The sequence below is a fragment of the Ursus americanus genome, chromosome 12 (genome assembly GCF_024610735.1).
Source record: "Ursus americanus isolate L20-20 chromosome 12, mUrsAme1.1.p, whole genome shotgun sequence".
NCBI classification, from domain to species: Eukaryota; Metazoa; Chordata; class Mammalia; order Carnivora; family Ursidae; genus Ursus; species Ursus americanus.
Window position 1 is genome coordinate 70,179,547 of NC_142138.1, and position 26,574 is coordinate 70,206,120.

General features: G+C 47.6%; 1 protein-coding gene across 1 annotated transcript; it reads left to right on the top strand.

Moving 5' to 3' along the window:
• Positions 1–215: 215 nt before the first annotated feature.
• ECM1 (extracellular matrix protein 1) lies at positions 216–26,493 on the top strand. Its single transcript, XM_087866253.1, is given in 13 exon segments — positions 216–760; positions 1,981–2,043; positions 2,127–2,228; positions 2,381–2,461; positions 2,556–2,636; positions 2,933–2,989; positions 3,307–3,623; positions 3,888–4,262; positions 4,764–4,984; positions 5,153–5,240; positions 5,671–5,830; positions 5,833–7,888; positions 24,760–26,493. Coding segments are annotated over 12 exon segments (1,683 nt in total). The 5' UTR covers positions 216–690; the 3' UTR covers positions 5,901–7,888; positions 24,760–26,493.
• The last annotated feature ends 81 nt before the right edge of the window (positions 26,494–26,574 follow it).

A 26,574-nucleotide genomic window follows, 5' to 3' on the forward strand; every position in this document is an offset into this window, starting at 1 on the left:
CCTCTCACTGGTAGGGGATCTCCTGGGGCAGCTGTCCTGTCCCCCGCCCTGAACTCTTTAGTGCCCTGCTCCCCCCCACCCCCAATTCAGCAGGCTGTCCTGCTGCACAGTAGGCAGCACGAAGACAGGAGCTGAGGCATAAAACAAGGTCTCACTCGCTCTTTCTTTAAGATTCTGTTTCTTTATTAGAGCACGAGTGGTGGGGGGAGGGGGACAGAGGGAGAAGCAGACTCCCCGCGGAGCAGGGAGCCCAGGGAGCCCAGTGCGGGGCTCGATCCCAGGACCCTGGGGTCATGACGTGAGCCAAAGGCCGAGGCTTCACCGACTGAGCCACCCAGGCGCCCCCAGGTCTCAACATCTCTTCCTCCATGAGTCTCAGAATCCATTTCTCTGGGGATCATAAGAACACTCTCCTCCCTTCAGCCCTGTTTCCTCAGTTCTCTTAGGAGACTTCAGGGTGAATTTGGGAGGAGTGGCCGCCAGAGGAGGTGCAGCTGGGACTGAGTCATGGCAGGAAATAGGAGGGAGGGAGTTATCCCCAGATAGCCGTATAAAAGGAGAAGGAACCAGCCCTGAGGTTCACAACAGCAGTCACACCAACCGGAGAAGCAGGCTCCCGGCAGCCCAGCCCTCCAGATCTGCCTGAGACGAGCCACCTCCTGGGTGCCACTGACCAGTCCTTGCCCCAGGATGGGGACCATGTCCAGAGCAGCCTTCGTCTTGGCCTGTCTGGCTGTTACTTCTGTAACTTCAGAGGGAGGTGAGTTGGGGTTGGAGCCAGCGCTTGGGAAGAGGCCTCGACCAGCGTGGGCCTGGGGCCGGGGTCCAGCCATCCTCTAAATGGCTCTTCACCAGCAGGGTGATTCTATACCTGGCCTTGCAGCTCTGAGCAGACCCAGGGTGGGCCTGGGCACTGGGGCCTTTAAACAGGGAGGGGAGCAGGTGCACTAAAGAGGGGTTCCTAGAGATTGCTGCCAGGAGACATAAAATTGGGAGTCAAATGGACAACAACGGGTGGGTGGATTCCCAGGGTGAGGGGTTCCTGCCTCAGGAAGATGTATATATGGGGCCAATCAAGCAGGGGAGAGAGAAAGAATGGGGCCCCCAGGCTGCTTGAAACTGGTTTGCTGACCCAGAGGGCCTTGACTGACTCCTTGCCCGGTTAGAAGAGTTGAGACGGTGTCCATCCACAGGGGACCAGACACAGTCCCTCTACTAGCACACACACGTCTGCTGCATGCTGGACAAAATGCTATCAAGGGAGACTGTTGAGATCTGGTCCGAGTCTCTGTCAGGCGTGTCTCGTTGTCCTTCCTAGGTGCTAGTCTTCTGTGATTGCAGATCAGCTACAGGCGATTCTTTCCCCTGTGGCTATGGGGCGATTTGCCTCAGGAGTCCTGAATCATCTCAGTCCCCAGGTCCTAAATCGAGACCTAAGCTAAGGAGGGTCTGGCATCAGCTGAAGGGGAGGCACTCAGAGTCTGAGGTGGGCTCCTTAACAGAAGGTCCACATATGTTTAAACAGCCTAGAGGAGGTGAGCAGATGAAGCCCCAACCAGTCCAAAGTCCAGACTTGCTCCTCTGGAAAACTTGAGAGGCTGAGAGGCGGAGAGCCCGGAAGCCCTCATGGAGAGACACTGACAGGAGATCAGGGCCTCCACCATCCCACTACCCCTACTCCTAGCCCCATATGTCACATTCCCTTCAGGCCTGGACTCGCGAGACCCAAGGCTTTGAGCCTGGTAGAGGTGAGGCTGTCAGAGCATCACGGTTTTCTCAGAACCCAATTGGTCACACCTAGGTGGGTTTGGGCGGGGGTGGGTGGATTCATTAGGGCACATGGGACAGGAGCAATACAGAAGGACTGGCTGGTGTCCTGGTCATCTTGCCTACACCCTTGACATCTACTGCCCCCACATCCTGTGCTTGGGACAAAGAAAGGGCTCCTCAAAACCACCCGACTCACCTTTCATCTTCCAGGCTCCGAGGCTCCAGGGCAGAGGGAGCTGGGGCCAGAGCCCCTCACCTACCACATTCAAGAAGGTAAGAGTTTGGGGGAGCAGCATGGGATGGGGGGTGGCTAGGAGAAACTGTCAGCTCTGACCATCTCCCCTCTTAACCTCTAGTTGGATATGCAGCACCCCCCTCCCCACCCCGGTCCCGAGCCCTCCCCATGGATCACCCTGACACCCCTCAGCATGGCTCCTATTTTGAGGGACAGAGTGAAGGTAAGTCCACCGTGCACCCCTCTCATTGCCCCTCCAGGTTTCTAGTCTGGCTTACTTCCCCTTCTTCAGATGGGGAGAGGTGAGAAGGCCCTGCCCATTCCTTGCCCCGGCTGGAAGAAAGGGTGGTCTACTCACATACCCCCCTTCTATAGTGCAGCCTCCTCCCTCTCGGGATGCCATCCCTGCCCAAGAGGAGGAGTTGCCCCCTCCCCAACTCCCTGTGGAAAAGCAAGGTGAGTGCTTGCCCATTTCCTCACCCCCAACCTGCTAGTCTTGCTGACACCAGTCTGATCCTTGCTTCTTTGTGCCCTCACTCCTGTCTTGTAGCGGATCCCCCTCTCCCTCAGGAAGCCATCCCCCTCCAAGAAGAGCTGCCCCCTCCCCAGGTCCCTGTTGAACAGAAGGAAAGTAAGTGACTCCCTCTCCTCATTACCCTCCTGCCTAAGGAGCATGGGCTTTGGGGGCTGTGCCACTTGCTAGCTGTGTGACTTTGGGTAAGTTGTCTCTCCAAGCCTTAGTTTCCTCATATGTAAAAATGGGGAAATAAGACTTATTTTATAAAGTTATGAGATTAAATGGCATAAAAGCATTTATATTCACTTGCTTCTGTACTGACTTCCTCTTTATGAGTGGCAGCTGGCCAGGTCCCCCTGTTCTAGCCCATCCCATTATGGCTTCTGCTTAAACATCTCCTTCTATCCCAGTAGACCCACCTTTCCTACATCAGGAGGAAATGACCTTCCCATCTAAGCAGAGAGAGGGTGAGTGACAGCTCTGGTCTGTCCATCCCTCTGCTTTTTGTGCTCAGGACCCTGGGGAGGGAGGCAGGGAGCCTGAGCCTTGGGAAGCAGCACAGGGAGCAGGTCTGATTTGTGGGGGCTATAAAAGGGACATCTTTCATGCCCCAGTTCTCTTTCCTTTCCATCGGTCATTCTGAAGGTAAAACCACAAGTTCATTTCTATCCCATGTCCTCTCAGCCCTTTCTCCTCAACCCCAAGTTCTCAGTCCTCCCAGCTCATTCAGACTGTCTCTGTCCCTCTACTCATTCCCCTTCCCACTCTGTTTTCTCCATTCTAGAAAAGCCAGCTATGGACCGTAGCCCCCCTGAGCCTGAGTCTTGGAATCCAGCCCTGCACTGCCAACAGGGCCGATCCCGAGGTGGCTGGGGCCACCGGCTGGATGGCTTCCCCCCTGGGCGGCCTTCTCCAGACAATTTGGACCAGATCTGCCTTCCTAATCGTCAGCATGTGGTGTATGGCCCTTGGAACCTGCCACAATCTGGCTTCTCCCACCTTACTCGCCAGGGTGAGACCCTCAATTTGCTGGAGACTGGATATTCCCGCTGCTGCCGCTGTCACAGCCGCACAAACCGCTTGGACTGTACAAAACTCGTGGTAAGAGTTGGGCTCTTGAAGCCAGGGGTGTCCTTTAACTTCCAAACAGTACGTGTACGTCGGAAGGACTTCTAGGCCTGGGTATGTAGGAAACTCAGGACCCTTTTCTTGGCCCTACCTTGAGCCTCCCCAGTGTGCTGGGAGGGCAGAGGACAGCCTCTGCTTCTTTCTTATCTACCTGCCCAGGGTCCTTTTCTGGAGCCTGGGAGGAAGACAGGAATGTGGACACTGGGCTGCTGGGCTGATCCATCCCTCTTGCTCTAGTGGGAGGACGCAATGACCCGATTCTGTGAGGCCGAGTTCTCGGTCAAGACCCGACCCCACCGGTGCTGCAAACAGCAGGGGGAGGCTCGATTCTCCTGCTTCCAGGAGGAAGCTCCCCAGCCACACTACCAGCTCCGGGCCTGCCCCAGCCACCAGCCTGGTACTTCCTCAGGCCCCGAGCTGCCTTTCCCCCCTGGGGTACCCACACTGGACAATGTCAAGAACATCTGCCACCTAAGACGCTTCCGTTCTGTGCCACGCAACCTCCCAGCTACTGACCCCATCCAAAGACAGCTGCAAGCATTGACCCGGCTAGAGGGGGAGTTCCAGCGCTGCTGCCGGCAGGGGAACAACCACACCTGTACATGGAAGGCCGTAAGTGGGCGTCCCGGTCCCAGGAGCCCGTCTGCCTGCCCGCCCATCTCCGACCTCTGATCCTGCTGATCCGTTCGTCCACGTACCTCCCCAGTGTGAGCACGTCTGCCCGTTCATCTGCTTGCAAGTGTCTGTGCATCCATTGTATTCGTCATTTGACTCTGTTCATCTTGAGCCTTCATCCTGCACTCCTGGCCTCATCCACCCTTGATCCCACACATGCACTCATGTGCCATCCACCCGTGCAGCTCTGGCCTTACCTGACCCCCTCGTCTACCATTCCAGCTCATGTCCTGTGACCAGCTCCAAGCCTCATTTGTGCTTCCATCCTTCCACCTTCCCAGCGCCATACATCCACGGCTGCCAATCCCAGTCCTCTGGTTCCTTGCCCTTCCCCTTTGGCCCCTTCACCTCATAGCATAGGGCAGTAAGGGAAGCAGAGGGTCAGAAGAGAAAGGGCCAAGTCTCCAGGCTTCTGACTTCCCTCTCTCTGGCCCGCAGTGGGAGGATGCCCTTGATGGATATTGTGATCGGGAACAGTCTGTCAAGACCCACCAGCACTCGTGTTGCCACTACCCTCCTAGTCCTGCCCGCGATGAGTGCTTTGCCCGTCGGGCTCCCTACCCCAACTATGACCGGGACATCTTGACCCTTGACCTCAGCCGAGTTACCCCCGACCTCATGGGCCACCTCTGTGGAAATGGAAGAGTTCTTAGCAAGCAGTGAGTCTTGCCCAATTCTTCCCCAACTCTCTTGCTTTCCCCAAAACCTCCCTTCTGTGCACCCTCTGGGGTACTCTTGGTAAGAGCAACACCATGGTCTCCAAGCACCACTTCGATGCCTAGGGATGCAGAAAGACCCTGACCCCTTCCCCTTTCCTACCAACATAGTAAACAGATTCCTGGGCTGATCCGGAACATGACCACCCACTGCTGTGACCTGCCGTTTCCAGAGCAGGCCTGCTGTGCTGAGGAGAAGGTGAGTGGGGGCAGAAGGAGGTCATAGTCTCCACAGAAAGGCAGGGGAGGGAGGAGAGAGGGCTACAACTCCAGCTACCCCTTCTCTTCAGTACCTCAGACTTGCTCACAGAAATAAAGAGGACTAGTGGAGAAGATCTTTTTTCTTGATTTCCAAAGTCTTCATTCCTGACCTGATCTGCTCCCCACCTCTAAGTTCTTATTATGCCTTTTCTGGGCCTCAAGCTTCAGGCATTTCCAGATGTGCACTTACGTCTGTCACAAGGAATCTAGCTGTGCAAGGCCGCCTTGAACTCTCTCTGGACCCCAGGAAAGGATCCAGGGAGATAGCACTAGAAGCTGCGGGAAGGGGGACTTTGAACACCCCAGTATTGATGCTTGACCTCGGGTAGCCCCCTCCCCATCATCTCTGCTTTACTTTTCTCCTTCAGAAATCGGCCTTCATTGAGGACCTGTGTGGTCCCCGACATAACTTCTGGCGAGACTCTGCCCTCTGCTGTAACCTGAATCCTGGAGATGAACAGACCAACTGCTTCAACACTTACTATCTGAGGAATGTGGCTCTGGTGGCTGGAGACAATGGGGATGACAAGAGCCAGGGAGAGCAGGGCCAACTCAGGGAAGAAATATCAGCCCCACCCCTGAGCCCAAGGAAGAGTGAGTCATCCTAGAGCCTTGGAGGATGAGATTGGGGGAACCCCACCCTCCTTGAACACTCATTACAGTAAACACCTCTTGGATTTGGCTTCCTCACTGTCTTTAACATCTCACATACAAACACACCCTCCCGAGCCTGCCCGGATGTTCTTCAGGGACTGGCCTCTGAGGCCCACTGCCCTATCCCTACTGACTGAGCAGAACCACTCCACGGGCTGTGATGCTACCATAACTAAACGGCTTCACTTCACTATTTGTCATCTTGAATTTATTCACATATTTGACAAGGAGTGTCACCTTGTTAGCTAGCTAGCATCATTTAAAGGCAAAAAAAAAAAAATACTGTTTGTCTTTGGTGAGCCCCAAAAGTACCACAGCACACCCTAATATTTTAATTTAGTTTAATTTCATTTAGGGGGGCCCAGAGGGAGAGACAGACTCGTAAGCAGAACTGCACCGAGAGCAGAGCCTGATGCGGGGCTCCATCTCACAACCCTGAGATCATAACCTTAGCTGAAATCAAGAGTCCCACGCTTAACCGACTGAGCCACCCAGGCACTCCCTAGCCTGACATTTTTAAGTTTTCACTTTGAGCCCTGGAGTCCACACCTTGATTCATTCAATATCCATTTACTGAACACTTCAATGTGCACTATGCTACAGCAGGGGATAAGCCCCTTCTGTCAAGTTGCTCACATCCCAGCAGCCTAGCAGGTGTGATAAGGGGTGTTGCATGGGGCTGCCAGATTGCCAGTATTCCCGGGGCACCAGATAAGGCGCTGAGAAGGGGGAGCAGGGCTGAGGGCAACATGAATACACGGAAAGCCTCTGTGGGGTTGAGGTCAGAGCTGCTCTAGGAGAAGCAGAAGGTGCAACGGGCAGGGGCAGCCCAGGCAGAAGGACGGTCTGGAGGAGAAGCACAGAGGCTGAGAGCGCCCGAGCTTTTGGTGGTCTCCTCTGGAGATGTGGCTGCAGTGGTGAAGCAGGAGGTCCGCAAGGGTTTTAACTGGAGCCTGGCGCCTCTGCTCACGAAGGCAAGGGCGGCCTCAAGCAGAGGTGGTGTTCAGGTTTGCCTTTTCCAACCTCTAGTAGACAGCCGAGCAGGAACCTGGAAGTCCAGTTCCGGGAGTATCTCGCCCATGCCTGAGGGGAGGGGGCTGGACCACGGGGCGGCAAGACTCTTCGGTCCTTGGAGGCTGCTCCCAAGAACGCGGAGCTGGAAGAATCGAAATGAAGACTCGTAAGGCCAAGTCCTCTGTGATTCTGCCGCCAGGCCAAGTCACCAGAAAGCGGGACCTCCCCGGCCCCAGTTACGGCGGCGGAGGGTGGGGCACGACAGCCGTCCCAGCCCATCGAGGGACAAGCTGAAACCTAGCAGCCCCAGACACCTCCCACTCCCTTCTCCCGAGCTTAGTATTTATCTACTTACTCATCCTTGGCCGGAGGGCTGCCTCTAACCACGCTGCGTCTTAGCCGCTCCTTCGCCTGTCCATCAGCACGGGGCTCAACGCGCGAGCGAGAGCCGCGTGCTCCCGCCCCTGCGCCGGCCCCTGCCGCCTCGCGCTTGGGTCACGGGCTCGAAGAGCGTCACCGCGCCTGCGCGGCGTCTGGCGGCGGTCTCGCGATCCTCCGACGGCCGCGGGGACCCGGGGCCTGGGCTGGGAGGGGCCGCGCCCACTCTTCCCCGACCCCTCCCACACGCTTGCCGCCGTTGCCTGAGGTGGGGCTTGAGCTCGCGGGGAGGGGGCGGAGCCGCGGCCGGTGGAGGGGTGGGCGGAGCCGCCGGCAGGGACGTCTCCAAAGGGCTCTGTCGTTTCGGGAGCTTCCCGGAGATGCTTTACAGCTGCATTTGCCAAGCGCGGCGCCTCCAAGTGCTGGTGGGGGAGTCAGGTAGGACCGCCCTCCCAGGCCCTAGAAGGTTACAGTCCAAGGAATGGACCGGGAGGGCACCGGGACAGCGGTAGTAAGCAGCGATAATGAAAGACTTTGATGGTAAGCATCGTGAGCTGAGAGTTAAAAGAAGTAATTCTCTCTAGGGATCAGGGTAGTTGGCTGTGGATTGAGCCCAGAAGCATGGATAGGATTGCTATTAGTTACCAAGAAAAGGGGAAAGTGTTAACATTTACGGCAGTTAGTTGTATAGGTGAAATATTAAGATGTAATTTATTAAGCTCAGGGGCAGTGGATAAAGGAGTCAGAGCCCCTAACTACTTGGAGGGACCCAGGAAGTTTCGGGAAGGAATTCAGGTTTCGAGTAGGATTTTGCAAGAATGGAAAGAGTGTACAAAGCACTGGATGTATGCAGAGTTCCCCTAAAGTAAACAGAGGGTCTGTTTTGTGTTAGGCAGAGTATTCTTAAGTGGTTAGTCTAAATATTGTGGCCATAAAGAAGACTAAAACACCGCCCTCAAGGATTTTTTATCTCTGTGGAGACTTGTATATCGAATGATAGATATATTCTCAGGATTCTGTGGGAGCCACCTAGCCTAGCTTTCAGGGAGGTCTTCGTGGAGGAGGCAATAAAGCAAAACAGCGTGATTGGTTTGTTTGAAGTGCCATTAAGTGGTAAAAATGGTGTGGGTGAGTAACTAGGGATGAGGTTGTAAATTTAGGTTTAGTCATGCTTTCTGGCAGATCTTGAAGGACTATGGAAGTCATGCCAACCTGGGTAGAAGCACCTCTAAAAGACTGTAAATGAAACTAATGATGCACTATAAGTTGGCTAATTGAATTTAAAAAGAAATTGTAAATGAAAAGTGATGTGACAGACTTTTTTATTTTACTTTATATTATTTTAAGTAGGCTCCACGCCCAGCTTGGAGCCCTGCGCAAGGCTTGAACTCATAACCCTGAGATCAAGACCTGAGCTGAGATCAAGAGTCAGGAGGTCAACCAAGTGAGCCACCAAGGTGCCCCAGTGAGCCACCAAGGTGCCCCAGTGAACAGACTTTTTTAAAAAAGTAAATTAGATGGATAGACAGGTGGACATGAGTAGATACGCCAGAGAAAGGATAGAGACGGGGACTACTTCAGAGATTGAAATTGTAGTTCTTCGATATCAAAATTTTGAGAAATTTTGTGATCCAGAACTTTAATGGTACAGGGGATGAAGAGGGAGAGGATATCTTTTAAAAATATTTAAGAGGGGCATCTGGGTGGCTCAGTTGGTTAAGTGACTGGCTTCAGCTCAGGTCATGATCCCAGGGTCCTGGGATCCAGCCTCGCATCCGGCTCCTTTCTCAGTGGGGAGCCTGCTTCTCCCTCTCCCTCTGCTTGCTGCTCCCCCTGTTTATGCGCTTGCTCTCTTTCTGTCAAGTAAATAAAATCTTTAAAGATTTAAAAAAAAAAAAGATATTTAAGAGATGGGATTGACAGACCCTGCTTGCTGCCGAAGATATCTTAGAATGACTCCCGAATTTGAGGTTTAGGTATCTGTAAGGTAGAATGTCCAGAAGGAGGAGCAGGTTTTACAGGAGGATGATAATGAGTTCAGTTTTGGAGTCCTCAGTAGTCAATGTCCTTAGTGAAAGCATCTTCAGAAGGAAGATGTTAAAAGCCACATTCTAGGGGCACCTGGGTGGCTCAGTCAGTTAAGCGTCTGCGTTTTGCTCAGGTCATGATATCAGTGTCCTGGGATCAAGCCCCATGTCAGGCTTCCTGCTTGGTGGGGAGTCTGCTTGTCCCTCTCCATCTCCCTCTGCCTTCCCCCACACACACCTTGCGTGCGCGATCTCTCTCTCTCTCTCTCAAATAAATAAACAAAATCTTAAGGAAAAAAAAAAAGAGCCACATTCTAGGGGTGCCTGGCTAGCTCAGTCTGAAGAGCATGTGACTCTTGATCTCAGGGTCGTGAGTTCAAGCACTTTGGGTGTAGAGATCACTTAAAAATAAACTTTTTAAAAAACAGCCCCATTCTAGGGAATGGAGTATGAATGGGAGGTGAGGAAGAGGAGGCAGCATGTGCAGCCTGCTCTTTATATTTTTTTAAGATTTTATTTATTTATTTGCCAGAGAGAGAGGGAGATCGAGAGAGAGGGAGAGAGAGAGCACAAGCAGGGGGAGCAGGAGGCAAGGGGAGAAGCAGACTCCCCACTGAGCAGGGAGCCAACGCGGGGCTCGGTCCCAGGACCCTGGGATCATGACCTGAGCCGAAGGCAGACACTTCACCGACTGAGCCCCCAGGCGCCCCGCAGCCTGCTCTTTAAATGTACTTCTGTACTCTAGCCTAGTAGCCTGTAAAGTCTCTTAGACACCATAAATTCAGCTTATTCAAAAATGAACTCCTCTGGGTATGTGGGAAGATATGAAAAAGAAAATGGAACAGTAAGCGAGTTGTAGAACCTACGTGGTAAGTATACGGATGACAGTCTGTCAGCTTTTCTGCAGTTTTGAAAATTTTCATAAAATCTTGAGAAAAATAAGCGATCATCTCTACCCTCCGACCGCGCCTGCCCCAGCGGGCCCCGTCTCAATAAGCAGAACCGCCATCTAGTCAGTTGTTCAGGCGAGAGATCTGGGAATATCACTCTTCGGTGAATCGTTCTCCTTCTGCCTTCTATTCCAGTCGGTCACCACATCTAAGGATCTCTTAAATCCATCAACAGTGGGCTTGTACCTTACACCAAGGTTAGGTTCTAAAGTCAGTACATGGGGCAACAGTGACATAGTCAATATAACCTTTGGAAATCCCTTAAATCACTCAGAAAGTACATTGGCCATTGTCTTGTGTGCGTAACTCTGTACCCAAAATGTATGTGCAGGCTTCTCTGGTAAGGTACAGTATGTCATAGGATACACAGTAGAACAAAATATTTTTAACTTAAAAAAAAGAAAGGAAGATAGTGCTGCATATAGTTGAACAGAGTTGTGAAGTGAACATGAGGCACGAGGACACGGTATTCCTCACCTCTCCAGTGTCTCCACCCTAGTCCCATCTTCCACCAACCTTCACGATTCTTGAAATGGCTTCCTAACTGGTCCCCTGGTGCTGTCCATCCATTCTCCACAGTCCAGGCAGAATGACCTGCTGACTGGTGTGATCAGGCCACTTCATTGCTTTAAAATACCTCAGTGATAGGGCGCCTGGGTGGCTCGGTCGGTTAAGTGTCCGACTCTTGATATTGGCTCAGGTCATGAACTCAGGGCCCTGGTATCAATCTCTGCATAGGGCTCCGCACTGGGTGTACAGCCTGCTTCAGATTCTCTCACTCTCCCTCTGCCCCTTCCCCCTGTCTCTCTCTCTCTCTCTCTTTCTCTGTTTCTCACTCTAAAAAATACACATATACATCTATCTATCTATCTCAGCGATATCCCACTGTTCCCTTCTGACAGTGTCTGACACACCCCCATTTGGCTGCCCAGCCTTCCACTGTCTGGCCTCTGCAGTCCTCAGACTTCATCACACATACCTCTTCCCTCTTGTTCTCTAGGCCCCCTCAGAACTCAGCTGCTTACCTTTCAGTTCCTCAGGTTCACCACATTCTTTTGTACGTGGGGGGCTTTCACATGCTGTCCTCTGAAAGAACTCTCTTCCCCTCTCTGTGAGACGGGTAAGCTCTGTACCCCTGTGGTAGAGGCCTCTTGCTACGCAACAAGCCATCCTCTCCCAATCCAATACTTCAGTCTTGCTGAATTTTAAATTAAAAAAAAGCATGGTGTAAAATAACACACATTTAAAAATTGTACTGAACATAAATGTATAGTTCAGTGGATGATTCTAAAGTGAAACTCCTCGCAGCAACCACCCAAAAGCCCTGCAGAATGCTGCTTTGTGTTCAGACTCCTCACCCCTGCGAAGGGACGACTCTCCTCCCGTCGTATTTATTATAATCATTTACCTGCTTTTTCTATTTTTACCACCTAAATATGAATCCTAAAACAATCATTTAGGGGTTTTGGTGGTTGTTTTTTGGTGATTTTTTTTTTTTTTAGATTTTATTTATTTATTTGACAGAAACAGCACAAGCAGGGGGAGCAGCCGGCAGAGAGGGGGGAGAGAGAGAAGCAGACTCCCTGCTGAGCAGGGAGCCCCGCACAGGACTCGATCCCACGACCCTGGGATCATGACCTGAGCCAAAGGTAGATGCTTAACCGACTCAGCCACCCAGGTGTCTTTTTGGTGGTGATTGTTTTTTTTTTTAAAACAACCATTTAGGGTTTAAAAAAGATTTTTAGTATAGTTGACACACAGTGTTACATTAGTTTTAGGTGTACAGCGTGGTGATTTAACAAGTTTATACACTGTGCTATGCTCACCACAAATGTAGCAACCATTTAGGGTTTTTTATAAAAGCTTTATTGCCCCCCTCCTCCCAGCCCCTGGTAACCTCTCATCCACTTTCTGTCTCTATGACTTTGCTTATTTTAGGAACCTCTCGTAAGAACTGCAATAATTGGAAGCACTTCTGTGTCTTGCTTATTTCTTTTGGCATAAAGTTTGCAAGGTTCACCCGTGTTTCAGAGCTTCACTCCTTTTTATGGCTGAATAATGTTCTGTTGTATGGATAGACCACATTTTGTTTATCCATTCATCTGTTGATAGATGGTCACGAGGTTTCCACCTTTTCACTACTGTGAAGAATGCACACTTAATTTTACCCATTTTTGAACTTTCTAAGAATGGAATTAGAACATTTTTTTTGTATGTCTGGCTTTTTAAGCACGCATTTCATGTCATTCCATATACCGTCATTTATTCATTTTCATATAGGATTCCATTTGAGAAATATACCACAATTTCTCTCTTCTACTGTTGATGGATATTTGGCTTGTTTCCAACTTTAGGCTATTTCAAATATGCTCAAATTTTATTTATTTATTCATTTATTTTTTTAAAGATTTTATTTATTTATTCGACAGAGATAGAGACAGCCAGCGAGAGAGGGAACACAAGCAGGGGGAGTGGGAGAGGAAGAAGCAGGCTCCCAGCAGAGGAGCCTGATGTGGGGCTCGATCCCAGATCGCCGGGATCACACCCTGAGCCGAAGGCAGACGCTTAACCACTGTGCCACCCAGGCGCCCCAAATATGCTCAAATTTTAAAAATTACACGTATTTCTGTTGGGCGTACAGGGCAGCTAGGAGTTGAATGGCTGGGTCAGAGTCTCTTCAGCCTAACTAGAGAGTGCCAAAGTGGTTGTACTAATTTTTACTCCTATCCACAGGGTTTGAGAGTTCTTGTTACACAGTCTTACCAACTCTTAAGGTTTTCTGTGTAGCTATTCTGGTGAGTTTGTTTGTATTGGGTTTAATTTGCATTTCCGTGCGTATAAATGAGGTTGAACACTTGTCATGTGATGATTTGGATATCTTCTGTGACATGTCTACTCAAGTATCTTGCATATTTTTCTGTTAGACTTTTCCGTATTGATTTGTAGTTCTTCCAGATATGAACTCTTGGGCAGGTAATATATTAGAAATATTGTGCCTGTTCTCTTAACAGTGTCTTTGATGAAAAGATGTTTTTAAATTGGATATAATGGTCATTATGTCTAGTGCTTTTTCCATTTTCTCTCTCTCTTTTTTTTAAGTAGGCTCCACGCCCAGCGAGGAGCCCAGCGCAGGATTTGAGCTCACCGCTCTGAGGTCAAGATCTGAGCTGAGACCGAGGGTCAGATGCTTAACCGACTGAGCCACTCAGGCACCCCCCTCCCCCATTGGTTTTAAAAAATCTTCTGTCACTTTCATCCTATCTCATTTAAGACTTGTATTCACCTGGAGTGGATTTTTATTTATACTGGAAGGTAGGGATCTTCCATCTGGAGATTCCGTTTTCCCAGCACCATTTGTGGAGAAGCTGCGACTTCCCCACTGCTCCACAGAGTCACATTTGTCATAAATCAAGTGTCCATATTTGCAGAGGTTAATTCTGGACCCTCTGTTCTATTATTTGTTCATCCTTGCACAATACTACACAGTCTGTAGCTTTACTCTTTTTATTTTTACCAGCGTGGAGCCTAACATGGTGCTTGAACTTACAACCCTGAGATCAAGACCTGAGTTGAGATCAAGAGTCAGACGCTTAACCAACTGAGCCACCCAGGTGTCCCCACAGTCTGTAGCTTTTCTTTCCTTTTTTTTTTTTTCCAAAGATTTTTTATTTATTTGACAGAGAGACACAGGGAGAGAGGGAACACAAGCAAGGGGAGTGTGAGAGGGAGAAGCAGGCCTCCCGCTGAGCAGGGAGCCCAGTGCGGGGCTCGACGCCAGGACCCTGGGAACATGACCCGAGCCGAAGTCAGACACTTAACACCTGAGCCACCCAGGCACTCCCAGTCTGCAGCTTCGTAACAAATTTTGTTGTCTATAAGGCAAGTCCTCCCACTTAGTCCTTTTTCAAAAGCGTCTTGGCCATTGTTTAATGATCAGTATCAAACATTAGGAATAGTCTGTACAAATTATTTTATGTAAGTATTAAAAATAGAAAGCCCATGTTGTTGTAATCCTTTTCTGAATAGTTATTCCAATGACTTTCCAGCTGAGTAGCTGGCCGTGCTGTCCAATACAGTAGCCACCAGTCACTGTGGGTACTGAGTACTTGAAATGTGGCTGGTCTCAATTGCAATGTCCTATAAGTAAAGAACACCAGATTTCAAAGACTCAGCATGAAAAAGTGCAAGGTATCTCAGATATCTCGTTAATAATTTTTGTATTGATTACATGTTGACATGATATTTGGGGTTTATTGTGTTAAATGAAGTAGATTATTAAAATTATTTTCACTTGTCTCATTTGACTTTTTTTTTAATTCCAGTATAGTTAGCATAAGGGTTATAGTGTACGATAAGGGTTCAGGTGTACGATATAGTGATTCATAACTCTAGACATTATTCAGTGCTCATCATGATAAGTATACCATCTGATCCATTCCCACCCACCTCCCCTCTGGTAACCATCAGTTTGTCCTCTGTAGTTAAGAGTCTGTTTTTTGGGGGGTGCCTGGGTGGCTTAGTCAGTTAAGTGTCTGGCTCTTGATTTTGGCTCAGGTCATGATCTCAGGGTTATGAGATAGAGCTCTGTGTCGGGCTCTGTTCTGAGTGTGGAGCCTGCTTAAGATTCTCTCTCTCCTTCTGCACCCCCCCCCCAAAATAATTAAAAAATTTTTTTAAAAGAGTCTGTTTTTTGGTTTGTCTCTTTTTTCTTTGTTCATTTTTGTTTCATAAATTCCACATGTGAGTGAAATTGCATGGTATCTGTCTTTCTCTGACTGATTTATTTCACTTAGCTTTATACTCTGTAGACCCATCCATGTTTTTGCAGATGGCAAGATTTCGTTCTTTTTTATGGCTGAGTAGTATTCCTCTGTGTGTGTGTGTGTGTGTGTGTGTGTGTGTGTGCGCGCTCACGCACCCATGCACACATACATCTTTATTCATTCATCTATTTTTTTTTTACAGAATATTCTTTTTTTTTTAAGATTTTATTTATTTGTGAGAGAGAGAGTGTGCCCGCAAGCACAAGCGGGGGCAGGGGCAGAGGGAGAGAGAAAGGGACAAGCAGACTCTACTGAGCAGGGAGCCTGGTGCAGGGCTCAATCCAGGCCTCTGGGATCATGACGTGAGCTGAAGGCAGACGCTTAACTGACTGAGCCACCCAGGTGCCTCTCATTCATCTCTTGATGGACACTTAGGCTACTTCCATAATTTGGTTATTATAAATAATGCTGCAATAAACATAGAAGTGCATATATCATTTTAAATTAGTGTTTTTGTATTCTTTGGGTTTGACTTTTAAGATTTTTTTTCCATTTTTAAAATTTTAATTCAATTAATTAACATGTAATGTGAACGTAGAGGTCAGTGATTCATCAGTCTAATATAACATCCCATGCTCATTACATCACGTTCCCTCCATAATGTCCATCACCCAGTTACTCCATCCCCCCACCCCCACCCCCAGCAACCTTCAGTTTGTTTCCTATGATTAAGAGTCTCTTATGGTTTGTCTCCCTCTCTGATTTCATCTTGTTTTATTTTTCCTTCCCTTCCCCTATGATCCTCTGTTTTGTTTCTTGAATTCCACATATGAGTGAGATCAAATAATTGTCTTTCTCTGATTGACTTATTTCACTTAGCGTAATACCCTCTAGTTCCATCCATGTCATCACAAATGGCAAGATTTCATTTCTTTTAAGAGATTTTATTTATTTATTTGACAGAGAGAGAGACAGCAAGAGAGGGAACACAAGCAGGGGGAGTGGGAGAGAGAACCAAGCTTCCCGCTGAGCAGGGAGCCTGCTGCGGGGCTCGATCCCAGGACCCTGGGATCGTGACCTGAGCCAAAGGCAGCTACTTAACTGACTGAGCCACCCAGCGCCCCAAGATTTCATTTTTTGGATGGCTGAGTAGTATTCCATGTTTGACTTTTTAAAATGTGACTACTAAAATATTTGGACTTATAAATGTGGCTGGTATTTGTGACTCACATTGCACTCTGTTTGTATTGGAGAGTGTGGTGGGCTGATGAATGGCCCCCAAAGATATCCAGGTCCTAATTTCTGGAACCTGTGAGTGTTACCTTTACGTGGCAAAAGGGACTTTGCAGATGTGATTAAGGGTATGGACTTTGAGATGGGGACATTATCTTGGATTATCTGAACAGACCCTAAATGTAAATCACAAAGGTCTTCATAAGAAGGAGGCAGGATGGGGCATGCAGGTGGCTCAGTCAGTTAAGCGTCTGCCTTCAGCTCAGGTCATGATCCCAGGGTCCTGGGATCCAGTCCCACATCTGGCTCTCTACTGGGTGGGGAGCCTGCTTCTCCTCCCTCTGCCTCTCTACCCCCACTCGTGCTGGCTGTCTCTCTCTCTCAAATCAATAAATAAAATCTTTAAAAAATAGTTTAAAAAATATTTGGACTAACACTATCTGTATTCGTTTAGCGTGGCTGCTGTAACAAATTACTCTAAATTTAGTGGCTAAAAGGGGCGCCTGGGTGGCGCAGTCGGTTAAGCATCCAACTCTTGATTTTGGCTCAGGTCAAAGCTCAGGGTCATGGGATCAAGCCCCACATTGTGCTGCACGCTGGGCATGGAGCCTGCGTAGGATTCTCTCTCTGCCTCTTCCTCTGCCCCTCCCCCTGTGCTGCTCTCTCTGTCTCTCTCTCAAAAAAAAAAAAAAAAAAAAGAGAGACGATTCTACTGAAAAACAACATGGGTGTTTATCCAGAAGAGACTATCAGAACTCTTACACCTCAATAAAAAGAAAAGAAACAATTCAATAAAAAAATGGGCAAAAGGTTTGAATAGACATTTCGCCTAAAAAGATATAAAAGCATACGATGATGGTCAGTATCATTAATGATAGGGACGTACAAATCCAAACCACGTGCAAACCTTGTCACACCCGCCAAAATGGCTATAATAAAAACATCAGACATTAACAACATTTGTTGGCAAGGTGTGAAGAAATGGGAAGTCTCAGACACTGCTGGCAGGAATAAAAAATGATAGTCACTTTGGAAAACTTGACAGTTTCTCAAAAAGTTAAACATACTTTAACCATATGACCCAGCAATTCTACTTTTTGGCATCTACCCAAGAGAAATGAAAACATAGCCACGTAAGGCCTTGCACATAAATGTTCTTTTTTTTTTTAAGATTTTATTTATTTATTTGAGAGAAAGAGAGCACAAGCAGAGTGAGCGGCAGGCAGAGAGAGGGAGAAGCAGGCTCCCCACTGAGCAGGGAGCCCAACGGGGGACTCGATCCCAGGACCCTGGGATCATGACCTGAGCCGAAGGTAGACACTTAACTGACTGAGCCACCCAGGTGCCCCCACACACAAATGTTCTTAGCAACCTTATTCATAGTAACCAAAATGGAAACCAAATTGGAAACATCCTAAGTGTCCATCAACTGGAGAACAGACAGACAAAATGTGGTCTGTCCATACAATGAACTACAATTAAAAGGAACAAAATACAGTTACATGCTATGGTATGGATGAACGTCAGAACCATTCTGCTCAGTGAAAGACGTCAAGAGACTTCATGTTGTATGACTCTGTGTATATAAAATATCCAGAAAAGGCAAAAGTCTCCCTTAATTCAATGTGCTCCTAATTTATGGTTGTACAGATCAAATCAACAGCCTCATAATAAACCAAGTTTACATTTATCTACATTTGTAAAAAATCATGAGGTGAGGTAGAATTTTGTCCTCTTGAAAATTTTGTTTTCAGCTACTAAAAAAACCCTAAAATTTCATTTCTAGGGCTACTAAAACATGCATTTAGCAAGTAGTGTATAAACTATTTTGAAGGGAGGTGCGAGGACCACTGAACAGGGGGGTGTAAAATGTCCCAGGTTTGGCTCCCTGTCTCCTCTGTACGTCTTCATTTTCAGTGTCTCCGTTCTCTAGTGGGTCTTCCTTCCCTTCTTCCTTCCCTTTGATGTATTCACGGACCGTTCTTGGGTTTGTTTGGTTTGGTTTTGTCCTTTTTTTTTTTTTCTTATGTAACTGTCTCTTTTGCTCTTACTTCTTTTTTATGTTAAGACTTTTTCTTGGGTACCTGGGTGGCTCAGTCGGCTAAGCAGCTAAGCGTCTGCTTTCGGCTCTGTCATGATCCTGGGGTCCTGGGATCGAGCCCCACATCAGGCTCCCTGCTCAGTGGGGAGCCTGCTTCTCCCTCGCCCTCTGCCTGCCACTCCCCTTGTTTGTGCTCCCTCTCTCTGTCAAATAAATAAATAAAATATTTGTTTAAAAAGGCTTTTTTTTTTAATCTGAAGGTTTATCCTTTCCTGTCTTTTTTGACTTAGCTTCCACTCTTTCAGAGCAACGTTGCCGATCCCGGAGGACCTCTGTCTCCCCCTCAGGGGAACGTCTCTCCGTGGAATTGGCTCGTGAAGAACTGCAGGATGAGAGCTGACGCTCGGGCGTCCTGGGGTTGGCTGTGAGAGGGAAAGATGTGTCTTAGCTATGAGTCCTTGGGATTTTCTGTGCACACAGTCCTTCTCTGTAAATATCAATAGTTTTGTTTCTTCATTCTAATCTTTTTGCTTTGTTTTTTTTAAGTAGGCTCCATGCCCAGTGTGGGGCTTGAACTCACGACCCTGAGATAAAGAGTCATAATGCTCTACCGACGGAGCCAGCCCGGCGCCCTCGCTAAGAGTTCTGTATCCTAAATATATTTCAGGGTTTTTTTATTAAATATTTTTCCTGCAGCTATGGAGATGACCTCTGATTTTTCTTGTTTGGCTTGTTAATGTGGTGAATTCATTAATCGATATTTTAAAAAGTTAAACTTAGCGCATTACTAAATCACAATAAACACAGCTTGGACATGATGTAGCATTCTTTTTTACATATTGCTGAATTTAACTTCCTAATATTTTCTTTAGAATTTTTTGTGTCATTGTTCATGAATGAGGTTTACCTATAATTTTCCTTCCTCATAGTGTATCAGGTTTTGGTATCAAGATTACATATTTTGTGGTTTTTATGAGGTGGTCAGTCCACAGAAGAGACAGAAAAGAGCAGAGGGGAGGAAAACCCAAAAAACACACAGGTCCTAGAAACAGGAGACAAAAACCCATCTTTGCTGATTAAAAAAAAAAATTACAGAGACACATTGGAAAGACACCACGGTGGTCAGGAGACAGAGATAGTGGGATGTGGGAGGATTTGGGCCGTTATTGGGGTTTCTGGGGAAAAGGCGAGGCAGGAAGGGTTTAGGACTGGCTAGTTTGAGTAATTGTGGCCGGCTTTGGGCTACAGGGTTGGTCCCTAGTTGCCTGGCACCTGGCCCTGGGATGATGAAGGCAGAGTAGTATTGCCTCCTGGGATGCAGGGCCGGACAGAGGAGGGACGGCCGTGGATGACGCTGCCAGCCGGGCCCTCTGCCATCTCTTCAGAATTGTCTCTCCCAAGCCAGGAAAGGTTTTTCTAGAATGTCAAAACATTAATATATAGAAAGTTTCAGGTTATTTACATCTAGTTGTATCCGTAGGACAAGGTGAGCTTAGGGTCCTCCTATTCCTCCATGTTCCCTTTCTTTGAAAATTTTAAAAATACATATATTTACAGTACATTGTACTAAGCTCAAAATGAGTTGGCAAAAGTAATTACTTCTTTTCTCTGAAAGAGTTTGTACAATATTGACTTAATATCTTCCATAAATATTTGACAGAAATTGCTGATGAAGCCATGTGGGCCTGGAACCTGCTTTGTAGGAAAATATTTTTTCCTCCTTCCTTCCTTCCTTCCTTCCTTCCTTCCTCCCTCCCTCCCTTCTTTACTTTTTATTATTTTGAGAGAGAGAGAGTGAGCAAGCACCAGTGAGGGGAGGAGCAGAGGGAGAAGCAGACTCCCTGCTGAGTGGGGAGCCCCATGCGGGACTCGATCCCAGGACCCTGGGTTCATGACCTGAGCTGAAGGCACACACTTAACTGAGTGAGCCACCCAGGCGCCCCTGTAGGAAAAATTTAAACTAGGGTTTCAGTTCTTTGGAGTTATTGGTCTATTCAGAATTCCTATTTCTTCTTGGGTATTTTATAAACTGTCTTTTTTCCCCTTGGGAATTTATCCATTCCATAAAAATTTTCCAACGCTTTAGCTTAAAGTTCTCTTGGTTTCTTCTGAAGATCTGCAGGGACTGTAGAAATGCCCTGTGTTTCATCCCTGACAGGCTTCATTCCAGCCTTCTCTCTCTCTCTCTTTTTTCTATTTCATTTCACCAAAGGTTTATCAGTTTTATTAGTCTTCTCAAAGTACCAACTTGTTTTATTTTTATTCTATTGTGTGTATGTATGCTTCCAATTATTTTTATTATTTCCTTATTTCTAATTTCAAGTTTAATTTGCTGTTCTTTTTCTACTTTTTGATGCATGTTTAGTTCATTAATTTTTGTATTTTCTTCTTTTCTGATTTAACTATGTAAGGCTGTAAATTTCCATCAAGAGAATAGCTTGTATCCCACAACTTTTGGTATGTAGTGTTTTAAAATTATTTAAGACTTTGTAATTTCATTATAATTTCTTCTTTGATTCATGAATTATTTAAAACTTTTTTTGATTTCTGAATTATTTAAAACTGTATTGTTTTATTTCCAAACACGTGGGGTTCTCTAGCTGTCCTTCTGTTTTTTATTTCTAGCATAATTGCATTGTGGCTAAAGAATAGCTCTGAGTGACTTTAACCGTTTGGATTTGTTGAAACCAGTTTATGGCTTAGTATATGGTCAATTATCATAAATAATAAACTCTACCCCCAACATGGGGCTGGAACTCATGACCCTGAGATCAGGGGTTGCCTGGCCTGCCTTACTGACTGAGCCAGCCAGATGCCCTTTCTTTTCACTTTCTTGATGGGATCCTTTGAAGCACAAAGGCTTTAAATTTTCATATAGTCTAATTAATCTATTTTTTCTTTAGTTGTTTATGCTTTTGGTGTCCTATCTAGAAAACCATTGCCTAACCTAAGTTCACAAAGATTTACTTCTATGTTTGTTTTCTTCTAAGATTTTTTTTCTTCTAAGATATTTTTAGCTCTTAACGCTTAGGTCTTTGTTCCATTTTGAGTTAATATTTGTTTATTACATGAGGTAGGTGTCCACTTTTATTTATTTGTATGTGGATATACAATTGTCCCAGAACTGTTTGTTGAAAAGACTATCTTTTCCCTGTTGAATTTTTGGCACCGGTGTTGAAAATCAGTTGACCATAAACGTGAAGATTTATTCTGGACTCTGAATTCTCCGTTGACCTGTGTGTCTGCCCTTACGCCAACACCAGGCCATCTTGATTACTGTAGCTCCGCAGTAAGTTTGGAAATAGGGAAATGTGGGTCCTCTGAGCGTTGTGGCTTTTAAAGGTAATTTGTCTGTTTTACTCTGACTGTTTTACTATGTTCTCCTTATCTTTGGTTTTCTGCAATTTCACTAATATATAAGGCAGTGGGTTTATGATTTAATGTGTTTCCTCAATTCTGGAAATTTTTTGAGCCATTTTTTTCTTCAAATATTGCCTATGTCCATTCTTTCCTTATGACCTCTTCTTAGACCTTTTTATTGCGACATCCATGTTTCTTACCCATTCCTCTGCATTTTCTTTGTTTTTACTCCATTATGCATCATTCTGGGTATTTTCTTCTTTTTTTTTTTTTTAAGATTTTATTTATTATTTATTCGACAGAGATAGAAACAGCCAGCGAGAGAGGGAACACAAGCAGGGGGAGTGGGAGAGGAAGAAGCAGGCTCATAGCGGAGGAGCCTGATGTGGGGCTCGATCCCATAACGCCGGGATCACGCCCTGAGCCGAAGGCAGACGCTTAACCGCTGTGCCACCCAGGCGCCTCTGGGTATTTTCTTCTGATCTATATATTCCAGTTCATTAATTTTCCTTTCTACTATCTCTAGCTCTCAGTTCTTAATTTTGGTTATTGTGTTTTAAGTTTCAGAATTTACATTTTTTTCCTGTTTAACATTTACAGTATCGTTTTTAAAAATTTCTATTTCCCAACCAAATTTTCCATTCTTGGCTTTTATTCCTTGAACATAACAAGCATAATTGTTTTGTAATCTGTGCTGGTCATCACAGTATCTGGAGACCCTGTGAGTCTATTTCTGTTACCTATTGTACCTACTGTTCTTATTCGTGCTGTCTGATATCCTTGCGTTATCTGGACATTGTTTTAGAAAATTATTTATAGAAATACCCTGACGTTCAAGATAATGTTGTCTTCCTCTAAAGAGAACTTACTCTTTTGCCAGCTCCTGAGGGCACTAGCAGTCGGAACCACCTGACTTTGAAATTTCCACCCTAGCCCCTGGAGGCTTCCAGAATTGCAGCTCAGCCTTTTCCAGAACAAAGCCCCAAAGCATAAGCAGCTTTCAGAGGAGGCTTCATGTCTCCACTTTCCCATCCTCTTCAGTATCTCAGCATCTCAATTCATCAATTCCTCAAATCTTGTTACTTCTCTGATTCTTTTAAGATGACTTTTAAAAGTTTGTTTTTATTGGTATGAAGGTTTATTTATTATTTATTATCTAGGCGTCCATATCCAGAATTGGTAGACCCTTTGATTCTCGTTTGAGGGATCCAGTAGGCAGCAAGATCTTCAGGAAGGTTAGAGTAGGGTCACTGTTCTATGGGATCAATCCTGACTGGTCTAAGTCAGTCATGGTAACCCCTTCTCTCTATGCCTGAGGTGGGCATATGACCCACTTTTGGGAGAAAAGACACAAGAGGAAAACTCCTGGGAATCTGTGGATGAATTTTTGTGCCCATTTGAAAGAGAGCTGCTTGGGAACCAGAGCCCTTTCTCTTCTTTGTGCTTTGAGATGATGTTATGTAAGGAAGTCACACTTGAATCTATGGCAACCCTCTTAGACTGAGGGAAAAACCAAGAAAATTGTAGTGATATCAACTCATGGCTCTTCATGTTGTTGAGCCTCCTAAAAGCCCTGAAACTCTTTGCTTCCAGGCTTCTTTTTTTTTTTTTTTTTAAGATTTTATTTACTTATCTGCCAGAGAGAGGGAGCACAAACAGGGGGAGAGGCAGGCGGAGGGAGAAGCAGGCTCCCCAGTGAGCAAGGAGCCCGATGCGGGGGTCAATCCCAGGATCCTGGGATCATGACCTGAGCCGAAGGCAGACGCCTGACTGAGCCACCCAGGTGTCCCGGCTTCCAGGCTTCTTAAGGAAATAATAAACATCCTTGTGGTTTCACTGTTGGTTAGATTTTCTGTTGTGTGCAGCCCAAAGCATGCCAAACTGACATAGCATCCTTCAGGACTCAGCTTGAAATGCCACTTCCCCAGGGAGGCCTTCCTGAAACCTCCACATCAACACGTTTGATAATCTCTCTACTTTCCTTTAAGTGTCCCTCATCATATTTGTGATTATTTGTGGATTGATAGTCTTTCTTTCTGGGCTGTAAACTCCACGGGAACAGAGACCATGGTAGGGTCCTAGAGCCCAGCCCAGCGCCAGGCATGATAGCCTCTAAATCAATAATTATCCAAATAAACAAAATAAAAGGTCAAGAGCCCAAGTAGAGGGAGAAACTGGATAAAAGTTCTGGCGGATGTGAATTAAAATTTGTGCAGTTGTACTTCTAACACATGAAAACTTTTAAAGCTCAAAGAGTCATTGCGGATGGGTTGGAGTGGCCGTCGTGAGCATGGGTGTGACTGTTTATCTGGTACAAGGAAGAGCTGCCAAGTTGTGTTCCCGTCTGGGATTAGACCCCATAAATGTGCATTGGCATAAATCGGCAGAATTATGAGAGTTCCTCCAGCAGTGTTCAGCTGGCTAGATGTGTGAGACATGCTGGGTAATTAAGTTGATCCAAAGATGGGGACTCTAAGGACAGGCTGCTTTCTTTCTTTTTTTTTTTTTTTTTTTAAGATTTTATTTATTTCAGGTCACCCGGGTGGCTCAGTCAGGAGTCCGCCTTCTGGGGGTCACGATCCGGGGTTCTGGGATCAAGTCCCGCATTGGGCTCCTTGCTCGGCAGAAAGCCTGCTTCTCCCTCTCCCACTCCCCCTGCTTGTGCTCTCTCTCTATCACTGTGTCTCTCTCTGTCAAATAAATGAATTAAAAAATCTTTTTAAAAAAAGACTTTATTTATTTATATGAGAGACAGAGACAGCACAAGTGGGGGGGGTGGAGGAGCAGAGGGGGAGGGAGAAGCAGACTCCCCCCCCCCCGCGAGCAGGGAACCTGACGGGAGACTCGATCTCAGGACCCCAGGATCCAGACCTGAGCCGAAGGCAGACACTTAACCGACTGCGCCACCCAGGCGTCCCGGAGAAGCTGCTTTCTGTGAAGTAAATAAAAGTAGCTACGGAATTGTATGTCAACTCTCAATAAAGTAAGTCTTTTAGAATTCAAAGTCTTTTGACTTCTTGTTGACCTTTTGTTCCAGACTAGAGAATATCCCCTGGCTGAAACATTCACCCCCGACGTCCTCCCCCATCGCCCACTTGCCGTGGAAAGGCCCGTGGGGGTACCTGAATTTCCTGCGGGGAGTCGGCGTGTGTGCGGGGGCATGTTTTTCTGCGGAGAGCGTCCAGAAAGGCGAGGAGCCCCGTTCGGGGCCGGCCCCTCGCCGGGAGCGCTGGGTGGCTCCGGCCTCGACGGAGGGAGCCGTGGCCCTGCTTGTTGACAGTGGTCGGTGCAGACTCCAGGGACAGAGGCTGTGCCACGTAGCTCCTCAGTTTTCTCCTCCCTAAAATGGAAACGATAATCACCGTTCTTCCCCTCAACGGGCCCATACTAAGCTTAAAGGAGTTAATACCTGCAAATGCTTGGAGCCATGCCTCGCACTTAGCGCCGATTTTATTCCAGCGAATTGTTCGTGACGCGTCGGGCGCACATCACGGACGAGGACCTCGAATCAGGAAGCAGCAGCGGAGGGTGCAGGGCGTTGATCTTGCAGACTAGCATTCTGCCCCCTCCGGCGCTTAGGGCGCCATCTGGCCTGCGCCCCAAGGATCTCACCTGCCCCGTGGAGATGGTAACAGGACTGTGGTAGGGGTTCTAGGCAGGCTCAGAGCAGTGACTCCGACGCAGTGAAAGTGTTGTTCGTTTTTAACTTTTTAAGTAGGCTCCAACGTGGGGCTTGAATTCACAGCCCTGGGATTAAGGGGCACATGCTCCACGACGGAGCCAGCCAGGCGCCGCTCTGGTATGATTATTACTACTGCTGCCTAAGTACGCTCCGTCTCCGCATTCTGAGGCGAGAGGCCCTTTCCAGGCGATTCCCGCAGCCTTCACAGCTCACCCAGCCCCGCCACGTCCGCCTCCCCGCGGCTCTACGCAGGGAGTAGGGCTAACCTGGGCCCCTCCACCTGCCCCCGCCTCAGGTGTCCCCCATCTCTCCCCAGTTCCCATCTATAGCAGGCCCGCCCCTGAAACCCCTCACGGACCACAGAGCCTTCCAGCTGAGAATCCCCTTGCGGAGCCAGTCCTGGGAGACGTGTACGGCCCGCCCGACGCCCGGCCTGCTCCCCGGCCTGCGCCGCTCACCGTGATTCTTCGCGCAGCGAAGGCCTGGGCCGGAGAGGGGCTGAATGAGGGAAATCAGATACGTGACGATTCGACCGCCGCGGGATGTTCGCATGTTGAAGGGAAGGAAGGAGGAGCCACGGAGAGACTGATCTGCACCGTAGACTAAGGGATTGACACCCAGGCAGTGGCCAGAGCACGTGGAAAAACAGAACTCCGACCCGCAAACCAACTCGTCATCAACAAGAAAACACCCAGGCGATCCATAGGTCACATTTGTAAGCAGACTATGTCTAGTAACAATTCAGAAAGCGAAACACTAACTTTCTGGAACAATTGGCTCGAAATGGCCAGCACTGACAACTTCCCTAAGTTTCGTCCATACTGCAACTTAGGGCCAACCAGAGAAAGTCAAATCCGCGCCCCTGGCCAGTCACACAGGACACCCAGCTTCTAGGGACCCGCCTTACAGCTTCCCCACGCCGTCGACAGCCTCCAGAGAAGGCACATCGGAATCCTGTCCTTTTTCCTGCTATAAAGAAAACTTACCCACCCCTCTGCCTGCCCTTGAGTCTCTTTGAAAACAAGTGACCACGGCTGACTGACTCCCTTGCTGTAGCAAGCTTTGAATAAACAGCCTTTGCTCTTCTCATTTGGTTGCTCTTCCTTTATTTCCCCAAGACCCAGGAGCGGCAGCTCAGGGAGCGAGGCTCAGACCATCCTCCGTCGCACC